General features: G+C 48.2%; 1 protein-coding gene across 1 annotated transcript in view; it reads right to left on the bottom strand.

Annotated features, from left to right (window-relative positions):
• Positions 1 to 19,172, bottom strand: part of SPECC1 (sperm antigen with calponin homology and coiled-coil domains 1) — a 60,783-nt gene that overhangs the window by 5,140 nt on the left and 36,471 nt on the right. Inside the window, exons 6-10 of the mRNA XM_042442596.1 lie at positions 12,931 to 13,076; positions 11,674 to 11,777; positions 10,579 to 10,657; positions 7,030 to 7,186; positions 6,706 to 6,808 (exon numbers count right to left, since the gene is read on the bottom strand). Of these exons, the coding sequence (XP_042298530.1) occupies positions 6,706 to 6,808; positions 7,030 to 7,186; positions 10,579 to 10,657; positions 11,674 to 11,777; positions 12,931 to 13,076 (589 nt within the window). The remainder of the gene's footprint in view (positions 1 to 6,705; positions 6,809 to 7,029; positions 7,187 to 10,578; positions 10,658 to 11,673; positions 11,778 to 12,930; positions 13,077 to 19,172) is intronic.

Below are 19,172 nucleotides of genomic sequence, written 5' to 3'. Positions count from 1 at the left end.
TAAGTGTTCTCTATGGCCAAGTATTATTCAATCATTCTCTATGGGCAAGTGTTCCCCAATACTTCCCTATGGGCAAGTATTCTATTATTCGCTATGACCAAGTATTCCTCAATGATTCCCTATAGAGAGGTATTCCCCAATGGCTCCCTATGGGCAAGTATTCCCCAATGATTCTCTATGGGCAAGTATTCTATTATTCTCTATGGGCAAGTATTCCCCAATGATTCCCTATGGGCAAGCAATCCCCAAATATTCCCTATGGGCAAATACTGTCATTTGTTTTAGTACGTCCTGCCCCAGAGCTAAGACGTGCGTCTTTTTTGGATCGCCATTCCCAGCATCCCCCTCAACCAGGGATGCTGGGAGTGGTGATCCAAAAAAGGACTCACATTTTGGTGGACCAAAGACAAGTCCAGATTGTTTTTCCTGGAAGGTCTTTCCACAGAGGTTGGGTAAGGGCATCTCTTGGGGGTGCTCTATGTATTCCCGCATGGCAGAATGGTGCTCTGTGTATTCCTGCATGGCAAAACGGGGCTGGATTAGATAGCCCTTGGGGTCCCTCCAGACTCTACAATATTACGACTGAGTCTCCAAACCCTGTTCTTCTGCCGCACAAACAGCCCCCGGACAAAAACTGGAATGCAAAAGCAAACGGAGCCGAGGACACGCGCGTCCTCTCGCCGCGAGATCGATGGCCCTTTCTGTCCGTACAATTAACACCTCGACCGGGGGGCAATCATTCGAATCTGTTCCCCAAAGTCCCTGGCGTTCATTAGCAGGACGGTCTAATGACATTAAAGGGCCAGGCCGAGATTGGATTATCTCTCCTTCATAAACGGGAGAAGGAACAAAGTGAAATATCGTCATCCGTCACCGAACAATCTCAGCGCAAAAAGTTGGAGAAGTTAACTTTGGGAGACGATGCTCCAAGGGTCCGTCTCCAGAATGGCTTATGAATCCACAAAGCCATGCTTCAGAGGAGGAGGATTGGACTAAGATATTAAGATACACAAAATACAGACCATATCTAGACGGATAAGTCAATAGGTAGGAAATGATGTTGGGAATATGATGCCTCATGCTCCGTTATCATTTGCAACGCGTTTTGCAAACGCAACAACTCAGAACGGGAAACGAACTTTGGAATCCAACGGTCTAAAAAGTCTAAAAATCCCATCTAAAACCAAAGACAGAGGCGTTAAGGGAATCAATCCGAGAAATATGTACAAAGCCAACCAGGGCCCTGACAGCAGGCTTAGGACTGGGATAATAGGATAACAAATAAGAACGGGAGAGAGAAGGGAAAAAGGAATTATTGTTATTGTTATTTCTAAGGGCGGATGAGAGGCGGCTGCGATTTAGGAGCGAGCGAGAGGAAATAAACGGGGTTTTAACGTTTATTTTGCTTCGGGAGACCTTCTTTCTTAATGATGTTTTCATAACCCCTGGTTTTGTTTTAAGGATCCAACGCTTTGCATATTTGCTCAGAATTAAAACTCAGATGAGACAGAGTTAGGGGGAAAGTTCCTTTTGGGGGACTACAACTCTCGGCCAATGGTCATGTTGGCTTGGTTGATTTATCATCATCATCATCATCACCAGCAACGGTCATACTGGCTTGGATGGATTATTATTATTATTATTATTATTATTAAGGACATCTTGCCAAGAAAACCCCTGAAGCTGACATCGACTTCACATAAGAAACAGGACTTCTGTTCGGCTTTAAGGAAAGCGTGCGCACTGGACCAAAGCCTAAGGCGCTAAATAACATTTCCATCGGTGTTATTAATACAGCTGCGTCGTTTTCTAATTTCTCTTAAGAGTTTGGTTAATTTCTATTCTGATTTACGAGTCGCCTTGGGCGATTTACAGAAACGTGGGATATAAATCCTATTAAGAAAGAAAGAAAGCCCTAACAGATGCGTGCTCAGCTGGCGAAGTGCTTGGGATGTTCATCTCGAAGCAAAAGGGAAGTATCGGAAGAGCCAATATTTGGGGCAACTAACAAAGCAATGGCACGGCACCAAAGTTGCCAGAGCCAAAGCCCACATCCCTCCTTGGCTATGCCTTCATGTTGTTCCCAATGCATGTTTACGGAGCCATAAACCAACATCTGGCTGTGTGTTTGTGTTGCCCCAAGAAGCCTTTTTATCTCTGGGCTTTGCCTCCGCTGTCACCTGGCAAAGCTTCCATCGAGAGCGAAGGAAACCCATCTCCGTTTCCTTGGCCTTAGTTTTCTTTGTCTTCCTCTTCCCTCCCTGTGTCCTTTCGAAGATTTTAGGAATCATTATCAGCCCCTTAGAAAAACATAGAGCGAGGTATAAATGTGATCAATAATCAATAACATGCCTTGCGACTGTTCCAAGCTGACAGGGGCTGTCACAGGTTCATAGATTTGGAAGGGGACCCACTGTATTGTGAGCCTGCCTCCATCTTGGGATTTGGAGACGGCTGTCCATGGAAAGGGAGCTTTTTCGCGCCATGCGGACATTGCTGGTTCGGTGATCAATACTAAATCAAAACCCACAAGATGATCTCAGCCTGGCCTCTGTCGGCTTCGGGACACAGAAGTAAATCAGAGGAGGAGACAGCGGTGACAAGAGGCAGCCGGGAAGTCTCCAGGAAGAAAAACGGATCCCTAAATCATGTCTCAAAAAGCAAATGAAAACAACAATGGGTGGAAGAAGGGGGGAAAAGAAGTAAATCTAACAAATCCTGCCAAGAAAACCCCACTGACAGGTCCAGCGCTGGGTTGTGGTTAAGTCTGGGACGCCGCCTTGAAGGCCCACAGCAACGTTCCCAAAGTTGAAAGCGTGGAAGCATCCTGGGATCCAAAACGATCAATCGACCGTCGATCAGGTTCCTAGATATAGCTCAAAACCAGGCGCAAGTAACTCTGTCCAAACACTAACCTTGTTCTGGTTTAAGCATGGATCGGATTCTGAGTCCCCTTCCTGACTTCAGCTTGGATGGGCATCTGGGTGCAATTCTCTGGGGGTGCATTTAGGAAAGGTACCCATCTCCCCAATAATGAAAGATGACTTGGGGGACCAGGCGGCAGGTTGTATTGGTCGCCCCGCTTTCTGTTATGCTGCCATGGCTGCATACCCTCCGTTTCACATTTGAAGACCAGGGAATGAGTAGCAACGTAGTCAATGGCCAACTGTGCCGGCCTCTCCTAGCTTGTGCGTTGTTCTGCATTCGTAACCTTTGCCATCCGGACCACGCTCTCGTGTTGCTTAAAATGCAAAGCGTATAGGGTTGTTTTTCCCATTTGGAGAGGAGATGGACCATAAAGAAATGGGGAATTTCCAGCTGACCTGATCAGGTGTGCCTCCTGGTTATGAAACTCTGTGGACACACGATCTGCCCAAATCCCCGTGGATTAGGACAAAAACCAAAGCCCTAACAAAACACGCCCCACTAAGAAACTATTAAACCATTCAAGCCTTTGCCCAAGACCTATCCTGCCCTGTTAATAGTAATATTTTATTGACAAGCAACGTTGGCAGGCGCTTAGACCAACCGCCCAAAGTTCGATGCCCCTCTGGATGTGTTGGGCAAAAGCTCCCAGGATTTCAGATCATCGACTGGGGCTGATGGGAGCTGAAGTCCAAAGCCTCAAAAGGGATAACTGCCTTTGGAGAATGTCCAGAGGTTTCGGCTGATCCAAAGAGCTGCAAATTGTGAGCAAGGGTCTTGGTTACAAGGATCCCAAAACTCCTTTGTCACCACAACGCCAATGGCTACAATCCATTATTCATTATATTATATTATATTATATTATATTATATTATAATTCATTACAGGCAATGAACTATATATCCCCCTATGGCCTTGGTCCTGGGTATCTAAAGAACCCTTTCGGAACTGATACGTCTTTCTCTTTCCTTGTTCTGCACTCCCTTTTCTTCTATGCTTTGCAACGGTTTGAATTCTGGGGACCACTTGAGACTATTTTAATCTTGATTTTCTTGGGGAAGGTGATCTACAAATAACAAAAGGGCCCACGATTTGAGAAGACCCGATTCCAAACTGCTGATCTCTCTTTGCCTGGGATTAGCCGCTTACGGTAATGGGCCTCCAAGGACCACGAATGATTCATGGCACCTTTACTCCGGGGATTAGGGAAATGCCACTTAGCCACTTCCATGATGGAGCTTTGCACCTCTCAAATTGAGCGCCCTGGTGCTGATCTTCATTCCTGACTTATGATGACCCGAAGGCAAACCTGCTGGGAGTTTCCTTGGCAAGATGTGTCCAGAGATCTGTCCATTGCCGTCCTCTGAGGCTGAGAGAGTGTGCCTTGCCCAAGGTCTCCCAGTGGGTTTCATGGCCGAACTGGGAATCGAACTAGAGTCGTAGTACAATGCTCAAACCACTACACCACACTTGCTTCCTGAGAGATTTTAGGGCGCTATCCAAATTTAACACTCTCCTGCCATGTCTGCGTCCTACGCTATCTTCGGATCTTCAGTTTTGGAGGCACTGGAACTGAGACGTCTAGATATCCCTCCAGCAAACTTCAAGTCCTAGGATGCCATGGCTGCTAAAGCAGGTCCATAGCTCTTTAACTGCATACTGTGGAAGAGCCCTGGATCTAGGAAGACAATCCCCCTTTCCGTGGGATAAACAGAGCGCTGGAGCCCTTAAGAGGGAGCCCTTCTTTGCTACAGATGCCATTACGGAAGAGGAGGCTAATGAGGCTAAAAGGCCACAGAGCAATGACCCAGAGGAAACTTACTTCGTCCAAGAGACTTTCTCCTTCAACATGCAAGGCCTTCTCAGGAAAAGAAGAGACATGTCCCTGTGAGCATCCCAGCATCTCAGTTCCATTAAAATGGCTTCAAGAACCGATTCTTGGAAGGCGCAAGACAATACCTCACTGGCTTATCCCGGGTTCCTTGGCGTCAGCAGGCTTGGCGCAGACAAGAAGGACCGTGTGGGTCAAGGGTTCGAGGACTCGGAAAACCCTGGCCTAGGTCAACGCTGTCCCAAAGCTCAAACCCTCCCATCCGTGACAGTCCCCCTTTCTTCCCTCCCATGTTCTATCTTGTTGCTGTGTGCCTTCAAGTTGTTTCCGACTAATGGCGACCCTAAGGCAAAACCTATTACGGGGGTTTTCTTGGCAGGATTGGTTCAGAGAGGTTTGCCATTACCCCTGAGGCTGAGAGAGTGTGACTTGACCAATGCCACCCAGTGGGTTTCCAAGCTGGGAATCAAACCCTGGACTCAAGAGCTGTAGTCCAACACTCAAACCTTCTTAAAAACGTTGACTAGAGAACCAAGCTGTTGACTTGAGTAAAGACGGGTTTGCAAAAGGCACGGTGTAAAGAGCAAAGACAAGTTTGCAAAAGACACAATGTGGTTTTTGAATAGGTCAGTGATGAAAATCTGAGAACAAGGTTGGGTGGGCATCATATGGTCCTTGTGCCATTTTGGCAGCCCTTGCTGCCCCTTTGCTGTTTATGAACCCGATGTGTTTGTGTGCAAGATCACACTCATTTTACACTTGTTGGTGTTCAGACACTTAGCCAGAGGCAAGCCTTCAGTGTCTCTCTCCGCCAAAATCGCCTTCGTGGAGAGTTTTCCAGTTCTGTCGCTGGCACAAACGTGGGCAGACCCCAACACATGTGCAAAGTCTTGCCGGAGGAACCGGCCTTTCGCTCTGGCAACAGCGGCGCCAGAAATGGAAGAAAGAAAGGGAAGCCATAGAGAAATAGAAAAGTTAAAGCAGGCCCCGATGGAACAACTTTGCCTCCGAAGGTTGTAGTGGCGGCGGAAGCAGCGGTCGCGGCGGCGGCAACGGAACTACAGCCAAAATGAAAAGCGAAAATAAACAGAATGGCTTCTGCTGTCCTTTGAAGCAAGAGGATGTTTCAAGGAGGCAAGGAGGGGTTTGGGGTTTTGTGTTTTGTATAAACAGAGAGTGCGTTCTGTGTAAGCAAAGCAGCCAAGGACTGGGTTGCGGTCTTAAGGCGCTGGGATGGAAGATGGCAAAGGGAGGCTGGCATGGCATGGGGCATCCCCTGCATCAAAGAAGCAATGGCTTTAAAAATGGGATTTTGGGAATGTGCAACACTACAAAAAGAGAGGACTTCCAAAAGGTAACAAACCCAAGAGGCTGCCAAGCCACAAAGAGCATCCAAGGAGGGGCCCGATTTATTGAAATGAGATTTTCTTGTCGGAAATGTGCATCGCTTGAGTCCCTTGAAGAAAGACAGACAAAGAAAACTACCTCATAGAGACAGAAAAACCCAAAGACCCAAAAGGATCACATCAGGGCAGGCTGAGCGTTTTTGCAGGTCACACCACTCTATGTTTTTCCCTTAACCCTGGTTAGTTTTATAAGCTATGAATTGCACAACCAACATCCAACCTGTGTGGGGTTTTGAAATGGTGGTTTGTTCCCCTTCTGCCCCTTCTCCTCAGCTCTTGTTTTTGGGTGGGAGCCGCTGGGAAAAGAGGGAAGGCCCCCTAACAAACCATGGTTTTAAACAAGCCAGAGTTTGTCAGTGAACAAAGCATGACTTCAGAATGGGGTTTTGAGGTTGGTTTGCAAACGACAATGAGAAAAACGTCCAGAAACACCCCACTGTGGCTGGGTCGTGGCACACGAAAACATGAAAACAGATGATGTTTTGGTAAATACGACTCTTCGGCAAGGAAGAAACCTATTTGCTACAAAGCAAATGTACTCACCGGATAGCCTTCTGTTTTCTTCTGGCACCACTTCAGCAGCGCGTTCCTCTTCGAGCCGCCATACTCCCTCGCCAAGGCGGCCAAGGGGTCTTTCCTCTCCACGCTAAAACCGGGCAGCGGAGGGGAGGGAAAGAGAACGGCTTTGGGTAAGGCTGGTTTTGTTGCCCACCATTTTCAGCAACCCACCCAAAGGGTCCTGGGAGCAAAATACTGGCCCCTGGGTGTAGGCAACAATGTGCAAAGAGGATGCAAAATGCTCAGAAACCTATCCCTGTCCCCACATCCCAAATATGTACGGTGTGGACCCACTTTCCAGCCAGTTACCTGAGTTTGCTGGGGGGTCTCAACCCGCTGGGGGTGGAAGTCAGCATCCTGCCTGCAAACGCCACGGCAGGGGGCTTGCTGAGAGACTCCAGCGAAGGGCTTTTGCGGAGGAAGGGGTCCGGCTTCAGGTCTTCCTCGCCTCTCCCTTTCAGCAAGTCTGCGGTGGGATAAGAGACAGAAAGGAGAAACATTAAGGCTATGATCCCCAAAGACAAACAAGGGTGCCCAAGATGGACCAGTTATTATTGTTGGTGTTATATCACTGTTATTCTATTTATTTGCATCCCACACTCTCCCCAGAAATGGGACCAGTTCCTTGCGGTGTAAAGGTATAGCCGTGTCAGTCTGCAGAAACAGTATGTAGAGAGATCTTGTAGCCCCTTTGAAATCCACTGAAAGAAAGAAGTTGGCAGCATGAGCTTCCGTAGTCTGTATCTGAGGAAGCAGATTTAAGTAGACCCCCAAATGCATCTGAGGAAAGAGAATCAAGTCTACGAATGCTCATGCTGCCAACTTCTTTCTTTCTTTCTTTCTTTCTTTCTTTCACTAAGTCTCAAGGGTGCGACAAGATCTCTCTGCATACAGTTTCTTGCAGGAGCCTTTTAGGAATTCCCTGCAAACTCCCCTTTTCATAGTTAAAGCTCATATTTTGCCATGCCACTGCACCCAATGTGTCACTATGCACCTTCCTTTTTTGAGGTGTGTTGTGTGTGTGAGTGTGCCTTTTTTCTTAGTCTGGGTGTTGGAAATTGCTCCTCTATATCCATCCATCTATTGCTTCTATCTGTATGGCCACCTGTCTTTCTATTCGTCATGCATGTATCCCATGCATCCATCTATCCCTATTTAGCTACCCACCTATCCATCCACCACATGTCTATCTACCTATCCATCCATCACATCTTTCTGTCTATCCATCCATTCATCCCATCTACTGCAGTGGTTCTCAACCTTTGGACTTCAGTTCCCAGAAGTCCCAGTCGGTATGCTCATTGTTCAGGAATTCTGGGAGTTGAAGTCTCAAAACTCTAGAGGACCAAAGGTGGAAAACCACTGATCTGTTGCATCTTTCTCCCTCTCCACCCATCCATGCATCCCTCCATCCACTCTTGCTCTGTCCATCTATCTATTCCTCCTGTCTTATCTAGCTACCCATGGGTTAGACTTTGACTACCTACGCTTAAAGGTAACCCCTAAATAGTAATGGAAGCATCCACAAAGTTAGCAAAAGGGCTAAGCAAAGTTAGCAAGAGCCTGCTCTTGTCTTCCCGTAAACAGGCCTTCTTCCCCTGAGAGATCTCTGGGCCAGATCCATGCAGGATATTTACTCCGAGGCTGTCAGAGACTCTTGCGGTTTCTCTCCCTCTTGCATTTTGCTCTTCTTGTAAAAGACTTTATCCATCTGCTCCATTAAGGTAATGGACAGTAAATGCCTCCCCTTTTAGCTCTTCTTCCCAGTGCAGCCTTGAAAAACACCCCGTCACCGCTTTCCCATTCCTGGCACACCTTTGCACTTCAAAATCCAAAGGTAAGCTGAAGTATTGCACCTGACAGATTTGGCTGTCTAACTAGAAATGCAGGAGAGCCTTGCTTCAGATGATTTACTACCACCGTTTACCAAGATTTGCACAAACAAAACCAGCCAAGCCGTCTTTTGGCAACCGACTTGGCTGCTGGGAAATAAAAAATGAGGCTTTTAACGGGCGAAGGCTGCGGTTTTTAAAAAATCAATGTGTTTTTCTAAAATTGCTTTTCAATTCCATGGGCCCAGATCCAGCCATGTACTTTGGGAACTAACCCGAGCAAAACCTTTCCTCTCCTCTCATTGCAGCAATCTGTAGTACTAGATGGTTTCTGGCCCCCAAAATCAGGCTTTGGGGGAACATCGAGGAAAGGACTGCAAAGGAGGGTTGCAATGTTGGAGGAAATCAGGGCAGAGACAGTAAGAACTCCTTGTAGGGAGATCTTCCACCCCAATATCTGTTTTCTCTCTCTGCTGCCTTGGGTTTTGGATGTGGGAGAAGGTCATCATTCAACCCAAATACATATAATTTTGAAAGGAGAGGAAGGAAACGTTTGCCCAACACAATTAAAAAGCCACCTGAGACGCCGGGTTGCTTAAGGGTGCATCTGAACTCCAGAGTTATAGCAGTTTGAATCCACTTTACCTTGGTTCAACCATCCATCCAAGTGGAAACCCAAGTGGAAGGGTCTTAAGGAACTAGGTAAGAGTCTCAAGTGTAAAGAGAGCAGAGGAGAGCTTTCTGGCGGAGAATGCAAAGTCCTTCCCAAACTACAACTTCCATGGGATGCTGCCATGGCATTTGAAGTGGGACCAAACCCGCCATAACCTTTTTAGGACGGATGTGCCCTGAAAGAGATGGACCGGCAGCCATCTGACTCAACTAGAGACAACCTCCTTGTCTGCTGATTCGAGACGTGGACTTTGAATGCCTTTGGACAAGGGCAAAGAGCTGTCTCTTAGATTCAGGAAGAATCCCCCTGAGCCACGGTTGTTCCTTTCCACCAAGCCGACAGGCCCCGAGTGCGAAAAGCGCAGCGGCGGAACGGAGGAGGAAGGGACCCCCCCTCCAACCTACAGCTAGATGACTAACATCCTCCAAGACGAGTGGAAGAGAGAGACGCTTGAGAGAGGATGGTATACTGAGGAAGGAAGTGGCGGCATACAGAAAACGCTCTTCGGCGTGGCATCATAAAAAAGCCTTTGTCCGCCTCAACAATGGCGGTGACGAATCCAACAAGAGCGGGGACTCCCAAAGATTTGGCCGGTGGCAACAATAGGTGGGAAAGGGCAAAGATGCCCAGGGGTGAGGCGGGCGGATACGGACTTGGCACGTCCGAAAAGACACGCTTGCTAAATGGGGACGGCAAGGAAAAAATGATTTTCATAGGTGAGGGAGACTGGACGACCCACATGTCTGGGATGCACTGCAAGCCGAAAGAAGCCCCATGTTCACTCCACTGGTTGTTTGATATTAGATTTCTAAGGGCTGGGAAGGAAAGAGCTTCTCCAGACCCTGAAGAGATGCTGTCCAACAAAGCGGAGCAAAACGGACAGCCTTGGGTCTCACTTGGTAAAAGAGCCATCGCTTTCACCTGGAACCATGAGGATGCATCTGCACTGTAGGAATAATGGCACCCCTTGAACTGCTCTGGCTCCATCCTCCAGAATCCTGGGATTTGTAGTTTGACTAGGCAGCAGCAGTCTTTGGCAGAGAAGGCGAAATACCGTGTCAAACACTAATCCTATAGTATGTAGAGAGATCTTGCAGCACCTGAAAGAAAGAAGTTGGCAGCATGAGACTTCAGTCTACTTCCTCAGATGCATTTAGTGGAGTGGAAACCCAAATGCATCAAGTAGTCTTAAGTCTAGGAAAGCTCATGCTGCCAACTTCTTTCTCTTAGTCTCAAAGGTGCTACAAGATCTCTCTTCATACTGATTCCACAGACTAACATGGCTATATCTCTGAACTTATAGGTTATCATTACTGTTGCTTCTGTTATGTGTTGCATTTGGCCACAACTTACCTGTTAGCGGGAGCTCTGGCAGTTCGGAGGGTTTGGCGAAGGTTTTCCCGGAAGGCTTGGAGCTGAAGGTCGAATGTCTCTGCGATGATAAAACGGGGGAGAAGAGACCTTTTAGAAAACCGAAACGGAACAGGCCACCGACATGGCAAGAAAATGTAAACCGTATCCATCCATTTCTTCAATGCTTGGGGCACTCAAATCCTACCTTTATCTCCAATAAACAAAAAGCAGCATACATATGTTGGTACATTTTTAATTGCGTTGTTCTTTTAGTTTGTATCTTTGTGTCCCAAGTTTGGAGAAAAGCAAGATATAATAATTATAATAATTATTATTATTAATATACATGGCTCTCCTACCCCTTACAATAATCCTATAAGGTAAGTCAGATTGAGAGAAAAAGAGGTTTTCGGGGAAAGGAGGGATAGAAATAAAGACGACGATGCGCAGGAGGATGAGGAGGAGAGGAACATTTCCCAGCATCGCAATATGACTGAATTCGCCAGGAATTTACTGCCTCGAGACGACATGCGTCTCAAAAACGACAACAAAGGCTTGGGTATTTATCTGTTTCCACATCTGTTTTATCCATCCAAGGTGCTGGATCATAGCTCCCAGAATCCCCCATCCGAACGGGCTGCTTTTGGCCCAGCTTGGTCCCTCCTTCATCTCCTTCTTTCTCACACTCCCTCGCTCCGCAGCTGTTTGTTTTATTAGCCCTCTTGAAGGGGGGGGCAAAAGGTGGGGTGGGAGAAAGCGATTAAAACGGGATTTGATGGTTATTATTATTTTTTAACGGATCCCACATCCTTTGCTAAATTCCGGCCGAGTCAAAGGCGCTTCGACCCCCTTTGGCCGGCGGCTTTGATCTGCCGACATATTGGACGTCTCCAGGAAAAGAAACAAACAGATGCTTTCCCAAAACCCTCCCAAGTCAGGCAGAACCCAGCGGTTGTTGGGATGTGATTCCAAGCCCTTCCGTAAAAGAAGACTCCCCGCCGCGTGCCATGCCTCCTCCTCGCCCGAACCACAATGGATCCCGGTTTCTGCGAAGGAAGGGAGGACGGAAGGAGGGTCGCTTTCGGTTTCCGGTACCTGGATGGGCGAGACGGCAGCGGCGGGCGCCGTCCGGGTCGGGATGCCGCTCAGGGGACTCCGGGCCGCTTTGTGGACTGGGATGCTCTGCCCGCCTCCGGTGCCTGAGATTCGGGGAAAGAAGCAAAACCTAGGTCAATTTATGGGTCAGTTTATGCAACAAAATGAAGGATGCTTCGCTTGTGGGAATGCACAAACCCAACCATTGCGGTTGTTATGTGCCTTCAAAGATAATTCTGATTTACAACAAGAAGATCGTGTTTGCTATGGCCTGCCGTTGAAGCTGGGAGTGCGACTTGCCCACAACTACCTGGAGGGTTTCCGTGACCAAGTGAGGATTCGAACCTGGATCAGACAGAGTCCTGGTTCAATGCTCAAGCAACACTGCCCAACGCTGCCTCCTTCAAGTCGACTCCGACTCAGGGTCGGAGGGATTTCCTGGCAAGATTTAGCAAGGTTTTCTTCCAAGGTTGAGAGAGTGGGCTGTGCCCAGGGTCAAGCATGGCAGGGGTTTGAACCCTGGCCTCTCAGAGGCCTAGTCTAACACTCAGGCCAATATACACCAACCCACCCAAAGCCTCAGCAACCCTTCTTTGCATTGTGTGTGTGTATATATATATATACACACACATACACATTTCCTGTTTGGAACGAAGTTTCAGTTCCCCGGCCAAACCCCAGAAGACTAACAATGGTTTCAGAAGACTCAGATGTGCTGTTTTAGGGAAGAGGAGGTTCCCCCATCATGAAATTGTTGTTATGGAAGCCGCCTTGGGTCCCGGCCTGGGAGAAAAGCAGCGTATAAATGAAAGAAAGAAAGCCCATATAAACAGGTACGCCAGAGTGACATGACAACCGTAGCAGTTGTCCCTATCAGCTCTTGAAGCTGCCTGTTTCACTCTTTGGCAGCGCAGGGCACCATGTTGGTGGGGCAGTAATCCCACGACGTGTTTTGATTTGAACCTCCAAAGCACTGGAGCCCCCATTGCTACTGCTGGTGCCCATTGCTGGGTGATGAACCAACGGGGAAACTGGGTTTACCGTGGCACCGGCTAAAACTCTTTGCATCCGCCCGATTGTCTCGGATGGAGCAAGAGGCAGGTACCCAAACAAGCGACTACACTCCTAAGCAGGTGCCCAGTAACATCACTACCGCTGTTACCTCCCTGGATATGAAAAGCAAGGCCAAAAAGGGACAGAGGGTTTTTAAAAAGGCATTTCGTAGACATAGGGAATCCTGTGGCAATTCGGGATTACCTGGGCAGCCCAAGTCAAAGGACTTGATCAGGGATTTGACGGTGGCCAGGGACTCTGGCGGCGTCGGCGAAGCGTGGTTTACTGAGACGCCTTGCCAGCGCTTGGCGGCGTCTCCCTCGGTGGAGTTTGTCACCTCGGCGGATGGCCTGGAGGAGGAAGCAAAATCAGACAAGAGGACGTTACATTTCTTCATCTCAACCCTCAGCGTCAGGCTTTTCCTAGCTTTTCTTTGGAGTGTGTGCTTTCAAGAGACTCATCAGAGAGGAATGCAAGTTACCTTGAACCGTTTTCACACCTCTCCGAACGTGGTCAGTTTGAAAACTGTACCAAGACATCGACACAACATACGTTGTTGCATGCCTTCAGTTCGTCTCCAACTTACGGCGACCCTCTAAGGAGACCCTATAACCGTGTTTTCCTAGTCCAGAGACTACAGCTCTGGGGAGCAGGGTTCAAATCCCCACTCAGCCCTGGAAACCCAGTGAAGCCATGATAGGAGTTGCAATGAGTCAGAACTGACTTGAAGGCACACAGCAACCACAGATTTAATAACATCAAGATGCAGACGTCTTTGCAAAAACGCTTCTAGTTGAGTGGCAAGAGACCCGAATGCAAATTCACTACTGTGCAATGATGCCAAAGAGGTCCTCTTTCGGTGTCTCCAACCTCTTGTGAGCATGGAGGGATGGGAAAGGCGAAGGAATCATGCACACCCTCATCCTGAGTAGCTTGGAGAAAGGCTGGAATAAGATTTTAAGTAATGTTTTCCTCTTCCGTATTTTGAGCCTGTTTTCTATCTCTCGTGGCATGGGTTAGATGAGATGACCCTTGGGATCCCCTGCCAACTCCTAGGATTAGGAGGAACTACCTGGCTGTATGCAAGAGGGGTTTTGACAGTGGCCAATTCACCTTCTTCAGAGAAGGAGAGATGCTGGTTGGGCATTTTTTAGGGTGCTTTTACAAGGCCCCTTGCTACGACCTGCCGCAAGACACGGAGCGGAAAAGGCGTGCGTTTCCCTTTAGCAGAAGAAAGTGCTTTTACAAACCACAGCCCTGCCACCTGTGAAAGACAAGAGTCCCCAGAGACAGATGGGCAGAGAAAGGAGAGCCAGATGCTGGTCTGAATGCACTTTCCTTTCCCCCCTTCCCAGCCTGCATTGAGAGAAAGAGAGCAAAACAGACCCATTCTGTGTCTCATTTTGCTCTCCCTCCAGCTGCCGACTCTGGCTGGACTATTAATAGGAACTCCCAAGTCATCTTTGGATCGTGGAGGGGGGCATTTTCCCTTTTGGCAAGGGGGGCTTCTCTCCGTCTGACATCCACAAGGACTCAGGAAAGGGCAGACTGGGCAACAAACACAAGGCTTGCCTCTGAACACGTGCCTTGCCTTGCCCTTGCCAACTTGCTTGGCTTTTGTGCCGAGGGGGGACAAAAAGCGGAGACGGAAAGGGACAGAGGAGGACCCCGGAGTCCAAGAGAGGCCTGAAAATAGCTCTTTCATTTCCGTCCCGTCCAATCCGAGGGAGCAATATAGAGGCAGATTGCGCCAAACTGTTTCACTTTTCCATTGAACGTGGAGCAGCCCCGCAGTTGGGATAGATTTGGATGGCGCAAAGAGGCCAAAGAGAGGACGGGTTTTATGGACAAGGGAGAAGAGGTGGACGGGTTTCCTAATCCATGAACTCACCCGCCTCAGAATGTATTTGACTGAAGTATATATATATTGCATCAAAATGTTTGATTTTGCATCAAAGAAGGTGTGGTGTCAGGTGGGCTCAGAGCCTTCGGGTGGAAGGTGCGAAGAGAAGGAAGGAAGGTGAAAGAAAGAAAAGGGAAGGAAGGAAGGAAAAAGAAGACGGGAGGGAGGGAGTCTCCTTCTTTGGAGGTTTTTAAACATGTCTTCCTGCATGGCAGAATGGGGTTTGACTGGATGACCTTTTGGGGTCTCTTCCAACACTAAACAATCTTTGCAAGCTGGCTTTGCACAACAGGGTTGGAGTAAACATACTTTAAATTCAGAATTTAAAAGGCACGGAGGAAGCATTTGCTTCCATCAAAACCTCCTCCTCACCTCGTCCCAAAATGGAAACCCTACTGAGGTCCCAGTACCGTTTTCAGAAAGGCATGGAGTCTTTCCTTGCCCATGCTGAAACATGTCACAAAGGTGGGTAAAGAAAGAGGCACTGACCCACCTTAATTGCCAATCGCACGTTTATTTAGCGCTTTTGTACAGCTCCGTTCGACACAATGTTCCCCCATACACACAAATTCACACACAAGTGCCACCGAGGCTGCTGCAAGGAGCTTTGCAGGCTTGTAGCGTGGATATGGCAGCGCGGAGGGCATCGAAACGGCAGGGTGATGTCGCACGCCTGGTAACCCCCGTGCCTCTTTGGCCAGGATCGGGCAAAACGTGGCAACGGGGAGAAAAGAATGGCGCGTTTGGTTGCCTGGCTGTGCCAGAGAAGAGACGCTCCTTCATTTCACGTGATCAGTTATGATCCTATACACGGAGCCACTTTGGAAAAGTTCCTCTTCCAGGGGATAACAAGTCCCAGAATCCCCCAAACCAGCATGGCTGACAGTGTTTTACGCAAACTGTAGTCAAAAGAATTCATAAAAGTAGTCTTTCTACATTTTGGAACCCCTCTCCAACACTTTGGAGAGAAACAACAACAACCAACCAACCTTGCATTGTGGCTGCAAATAGAGCATGGAAAAGTTCCTTCTTTGGGATGACAGCTCCCAGGGGATTCTGGGCGCTATCATCCAAAAAAGAGAGTACTTCTTCCAAGCTGTGTTTGCAGTCTCTTTACAGTTGCATTCCCTTTTCCTGAGGGCAGAGTCAACCTGTGCAAATTTCCAAGCAAAGGTTTCTGCAAAGACATGCAGAAACGCACCGGTGCAACACACAGGGCTTTTGGGAACAAACCCGGCTTGTCCCATGGACTTCCCCTGAGTACAATGTTCTACAAAATAAACCCATATATATATATAACCACCTACTGTCTTGACAATCCTAAAACAACAGCAACAACCCAGGAAATCTCTGTTCAGTGAATCTAAACTAAAGCCCAAAAGGTTAGCAGGAGCTGAAGCAGAGATGCAAATCCTCGGTTACTTCGTCCTCGCATCCAAGGATGAGTAATCGCTGTAGTTTCCAGAACAAAATGGATATTGTAAAGCAACTGTATTCAGTTCCCTGCATCCCGAAGTTTCTGAGGATGAACTACAACATCCACAAGTCCAGCACAGCTTTGTAAAACAAAACACACAAGCAAAGAAACACATATATGAGGTCAACGCTTTCATCGGCTCTTGCAATTTCAAGGCAATCTTTGCGCCACGCCACCAAACTCTTTGTGCGTCTTTGGGTGTGTGTTGGGGAAAGGATCCGGGGCCAATAGGCAGAGATGGGGTGTGTGTGTGCGTGCATTTCCATAGTGTATTTCTTGGCACACATGCACCCGCCGTCATCAGCAAATGTCCGCCGTTCTTTTGGCCTCCAGGGAAATAGAAACAAACAGCAAGTGGCATTTCCTTGTCTTTTGAAAAAGAAGAAAATTCCATGGTTCCTTCCCAAAAATGATGCTCCAGAGTCGTTTCTGGTCTTGTGCTGTCCTCTTGTGGCAGGTCTCTGTTGGCAATTTGGAAATGTCCTGGTAGTTTAGTGCCACCCTGCGCCAACAGCGGGAAATACAGCCAGCCAAAAACTCCCCGGCAAATCCTCTCCGCTTGGTGCAAATCCAGAAGGAAAGAGGTATATGGTTGGGAGCACATTCCCCTTGAAACGTTTCAAGTATATGGAATATACTCCACTCCACTTATAGTGGCTTGTTAAAAGCGCGATGCATCACCATGAACTAACTCTGGCTCGTTTTCACAGCTTTAGATGATGAAATCCCAGAAGATTAGAGGGCAGGTTTGGTTTGGTTTTGCAAGGTTAGATCCCAGCCGATTCCTCCTGGGAGAGACAGATTGTTTAAAAAATAACAAGTGCAAAAGTGTTTCTTGCTCAGGTTGAAATTCCAATTGCTTTCCCCCTCTTTCAAGTTGTAGAAGTGTGAATAGAGACGCTGGACGTTCTTCCAGGGCCGGGTTAATTGACCGGGATCAGAGACCTGCAAGAGTCAGAGAAAGAGAGATGGATGTGAAGGTGGATTTCACGGGATGCTTGAAGCATGAGGAGTTTTAAAACCATGACGTGAGCAACGGTCTTCCCTGTGGCCTCCGGAAGGACGTTTGGGTTCTGGCATGGCGGCTGGGCAAGCAACAAGGAGTACCACCCTACTGGCATCCCTCTGGGGCGTCATCTGGTACAGTCCGTACCCCATGCCCTAATGGCACCACCGTTTCAAACTAATACTTTGTATGGGCTTATTTGCCACGTTTCTTTCACAGCAACACTTTCCATCCACGGAAATCGCAGCTGTTCCACTTTGTAGAAAGCTGTCCTACCATGCATGGCGGTCGCATGCTGCTTACTGAAGACAGTGATGCAGTGTACAGACAGTGACACTTGTGCTCCTCTTATTGTCGGGACCCACCCACAACAGGAGGAGAATTTGGGAGCCCCTCTTCTACCACGATCCACACCGTTGCAACTGTTTTTCCCCACATCTGGAACGGCCTCCTTACCCGTGAGGTCAATGTACCGAAGGGGTAACACAAACACACTTGTCCCCCCCTCCCTGGGCTCCGCTTCGCTTCGGAGCCAGTGTGAAAACGAGAGCACAGCGGACTCCGGAAGCTTCTGGCAAGATGGGACACAGCTGCAACACATAGGCATGGAAGGGGAGGAAGACACATCAGCGGACGAGGACCGACGAGGAGAGAGCTTAGTACACACACAGAGAGCGCAAGCGGAACTCTAGAAGAGAGAAAGGGAGGTTATAAAAACACACACACACACGCATGTATCCCACGTGCCAAGGGACGGGAGCAGGTTAGTAGGATCGAGGGGGGTCCGCTAGGCGTGATCGCTTACCTTGAGTTTGGAGGCGCTTTGGAGACTTTGTGGGTTCGGCTTGGCCAGCTGCTCCGGAAACATAAGGAAGACTTGCCTGTCTGTGTTTTGTGTTCTTGTTTGTGAGTGTGCATGAAGGCAGAAAGAAAGCAGGGTGCTGTGGATGAGGTCAGGTTGGGAGATGGCTGAAGGATGAGGAGACTGGCACCCATTTAATAGGGCTGGCTCCAGAGGCGAGTCCTGGGACCTTAGCCCTGAATGCCCGCCTGCAGTGCCCATCTGGGCTGTGGAAGTTCCCTATCTACTTGGTGGATGTTTGTGGTAAGGCAAGGTTAGCCCCCAGAGCAGTGGTTTTGTCCAGGTGATTTGGACTTCAGCTCCCATAATTCCTGACCGTTCCAGGAGCGGAAGTCCAAAACAAATGGAGGACCAAAGATTGAAAACACCCTAAGAAACAGATTATGCCAAACCATCTAAAGTTTGCATCCTTCAGCCATGTCACAGAACCTCGGTTTCCTTGTTACTGGTACAGACGGTGTGGTGTAGTACTTTGAGCATTGGATTTGGGAGATCCAGGTTCAAGTAGTTTGAGCATCGGATTTGGGAAATCCAGGTTCAAGTCTCTGCTCAGCTATGAAATGCACCTTGGGCCAGTCCTCTCTTTTGGGGTTGGCCCTAATTCATGGAGTTGCGGTAAGGTAAAGAACGCGGGTAATGTGCTTTCACGGACTTATTTGCGGTTCCACTTTCTCCGTTTTGCGAGACGACAAAGAAGACGGATGCCAAAAACAAAACCCGAGCGAAACCAGCGAAAAAGACAGACAAACGGCGAGGCAGAAACAGGTCGATAATGCAATAACAAACTCCTTAAATGAAAAGGCTGCCCATTGGGATTTACTGGCCTGGCTTATTTTTCTCATCTTGGTAGGGTCGCTGTTCCCAAGGGAGAAAAGAGTTGGCTTGTGTCTCCCATTATGGGAATGGCGAAAGTGAACTGGGTTTGAATGGAACCTGATGTTCTGAGTGTCCTCCTTCTCAGCATTTAGGAGAGTGTGCCAACAACACTCTTCCCCATTCTGTGCTGCCAATCCTAATTCAAACCAATGCATCATTACTGTTAATAGTAATTCTATCTGAGGGATTTGGGGGTAGTGGTGGTAAACCCCAAACCCCCAATATTTTTCTCTATCAGGGAAGGTATACTTGAGGCCTTCAATCTCCTGCTGGATGTAAGATCTGCTGTGGCAGATGCGAACATATCTATATATCAAGCCAC

Source organism: Sceloporus undulatus, chromosome 11 (assembly GCF_019175285.1).
Source record: "Sceloporus undulatus isolate JIND9_A2432 ecotype Alabama chromosome 11, SceUnd_v1.1, whole genome shotgun sequence".
NCBI lineage: Eukaryota > Metazoa > Chordata > Lepidosauria > Squamata > Phrynosomatidae > Sceloporus > Sceloporus undulatus.
Note: the sequence above shows the minus strand (reverse complement) of the source record. Positions and strands in the feature narration are given on the sequence as shown.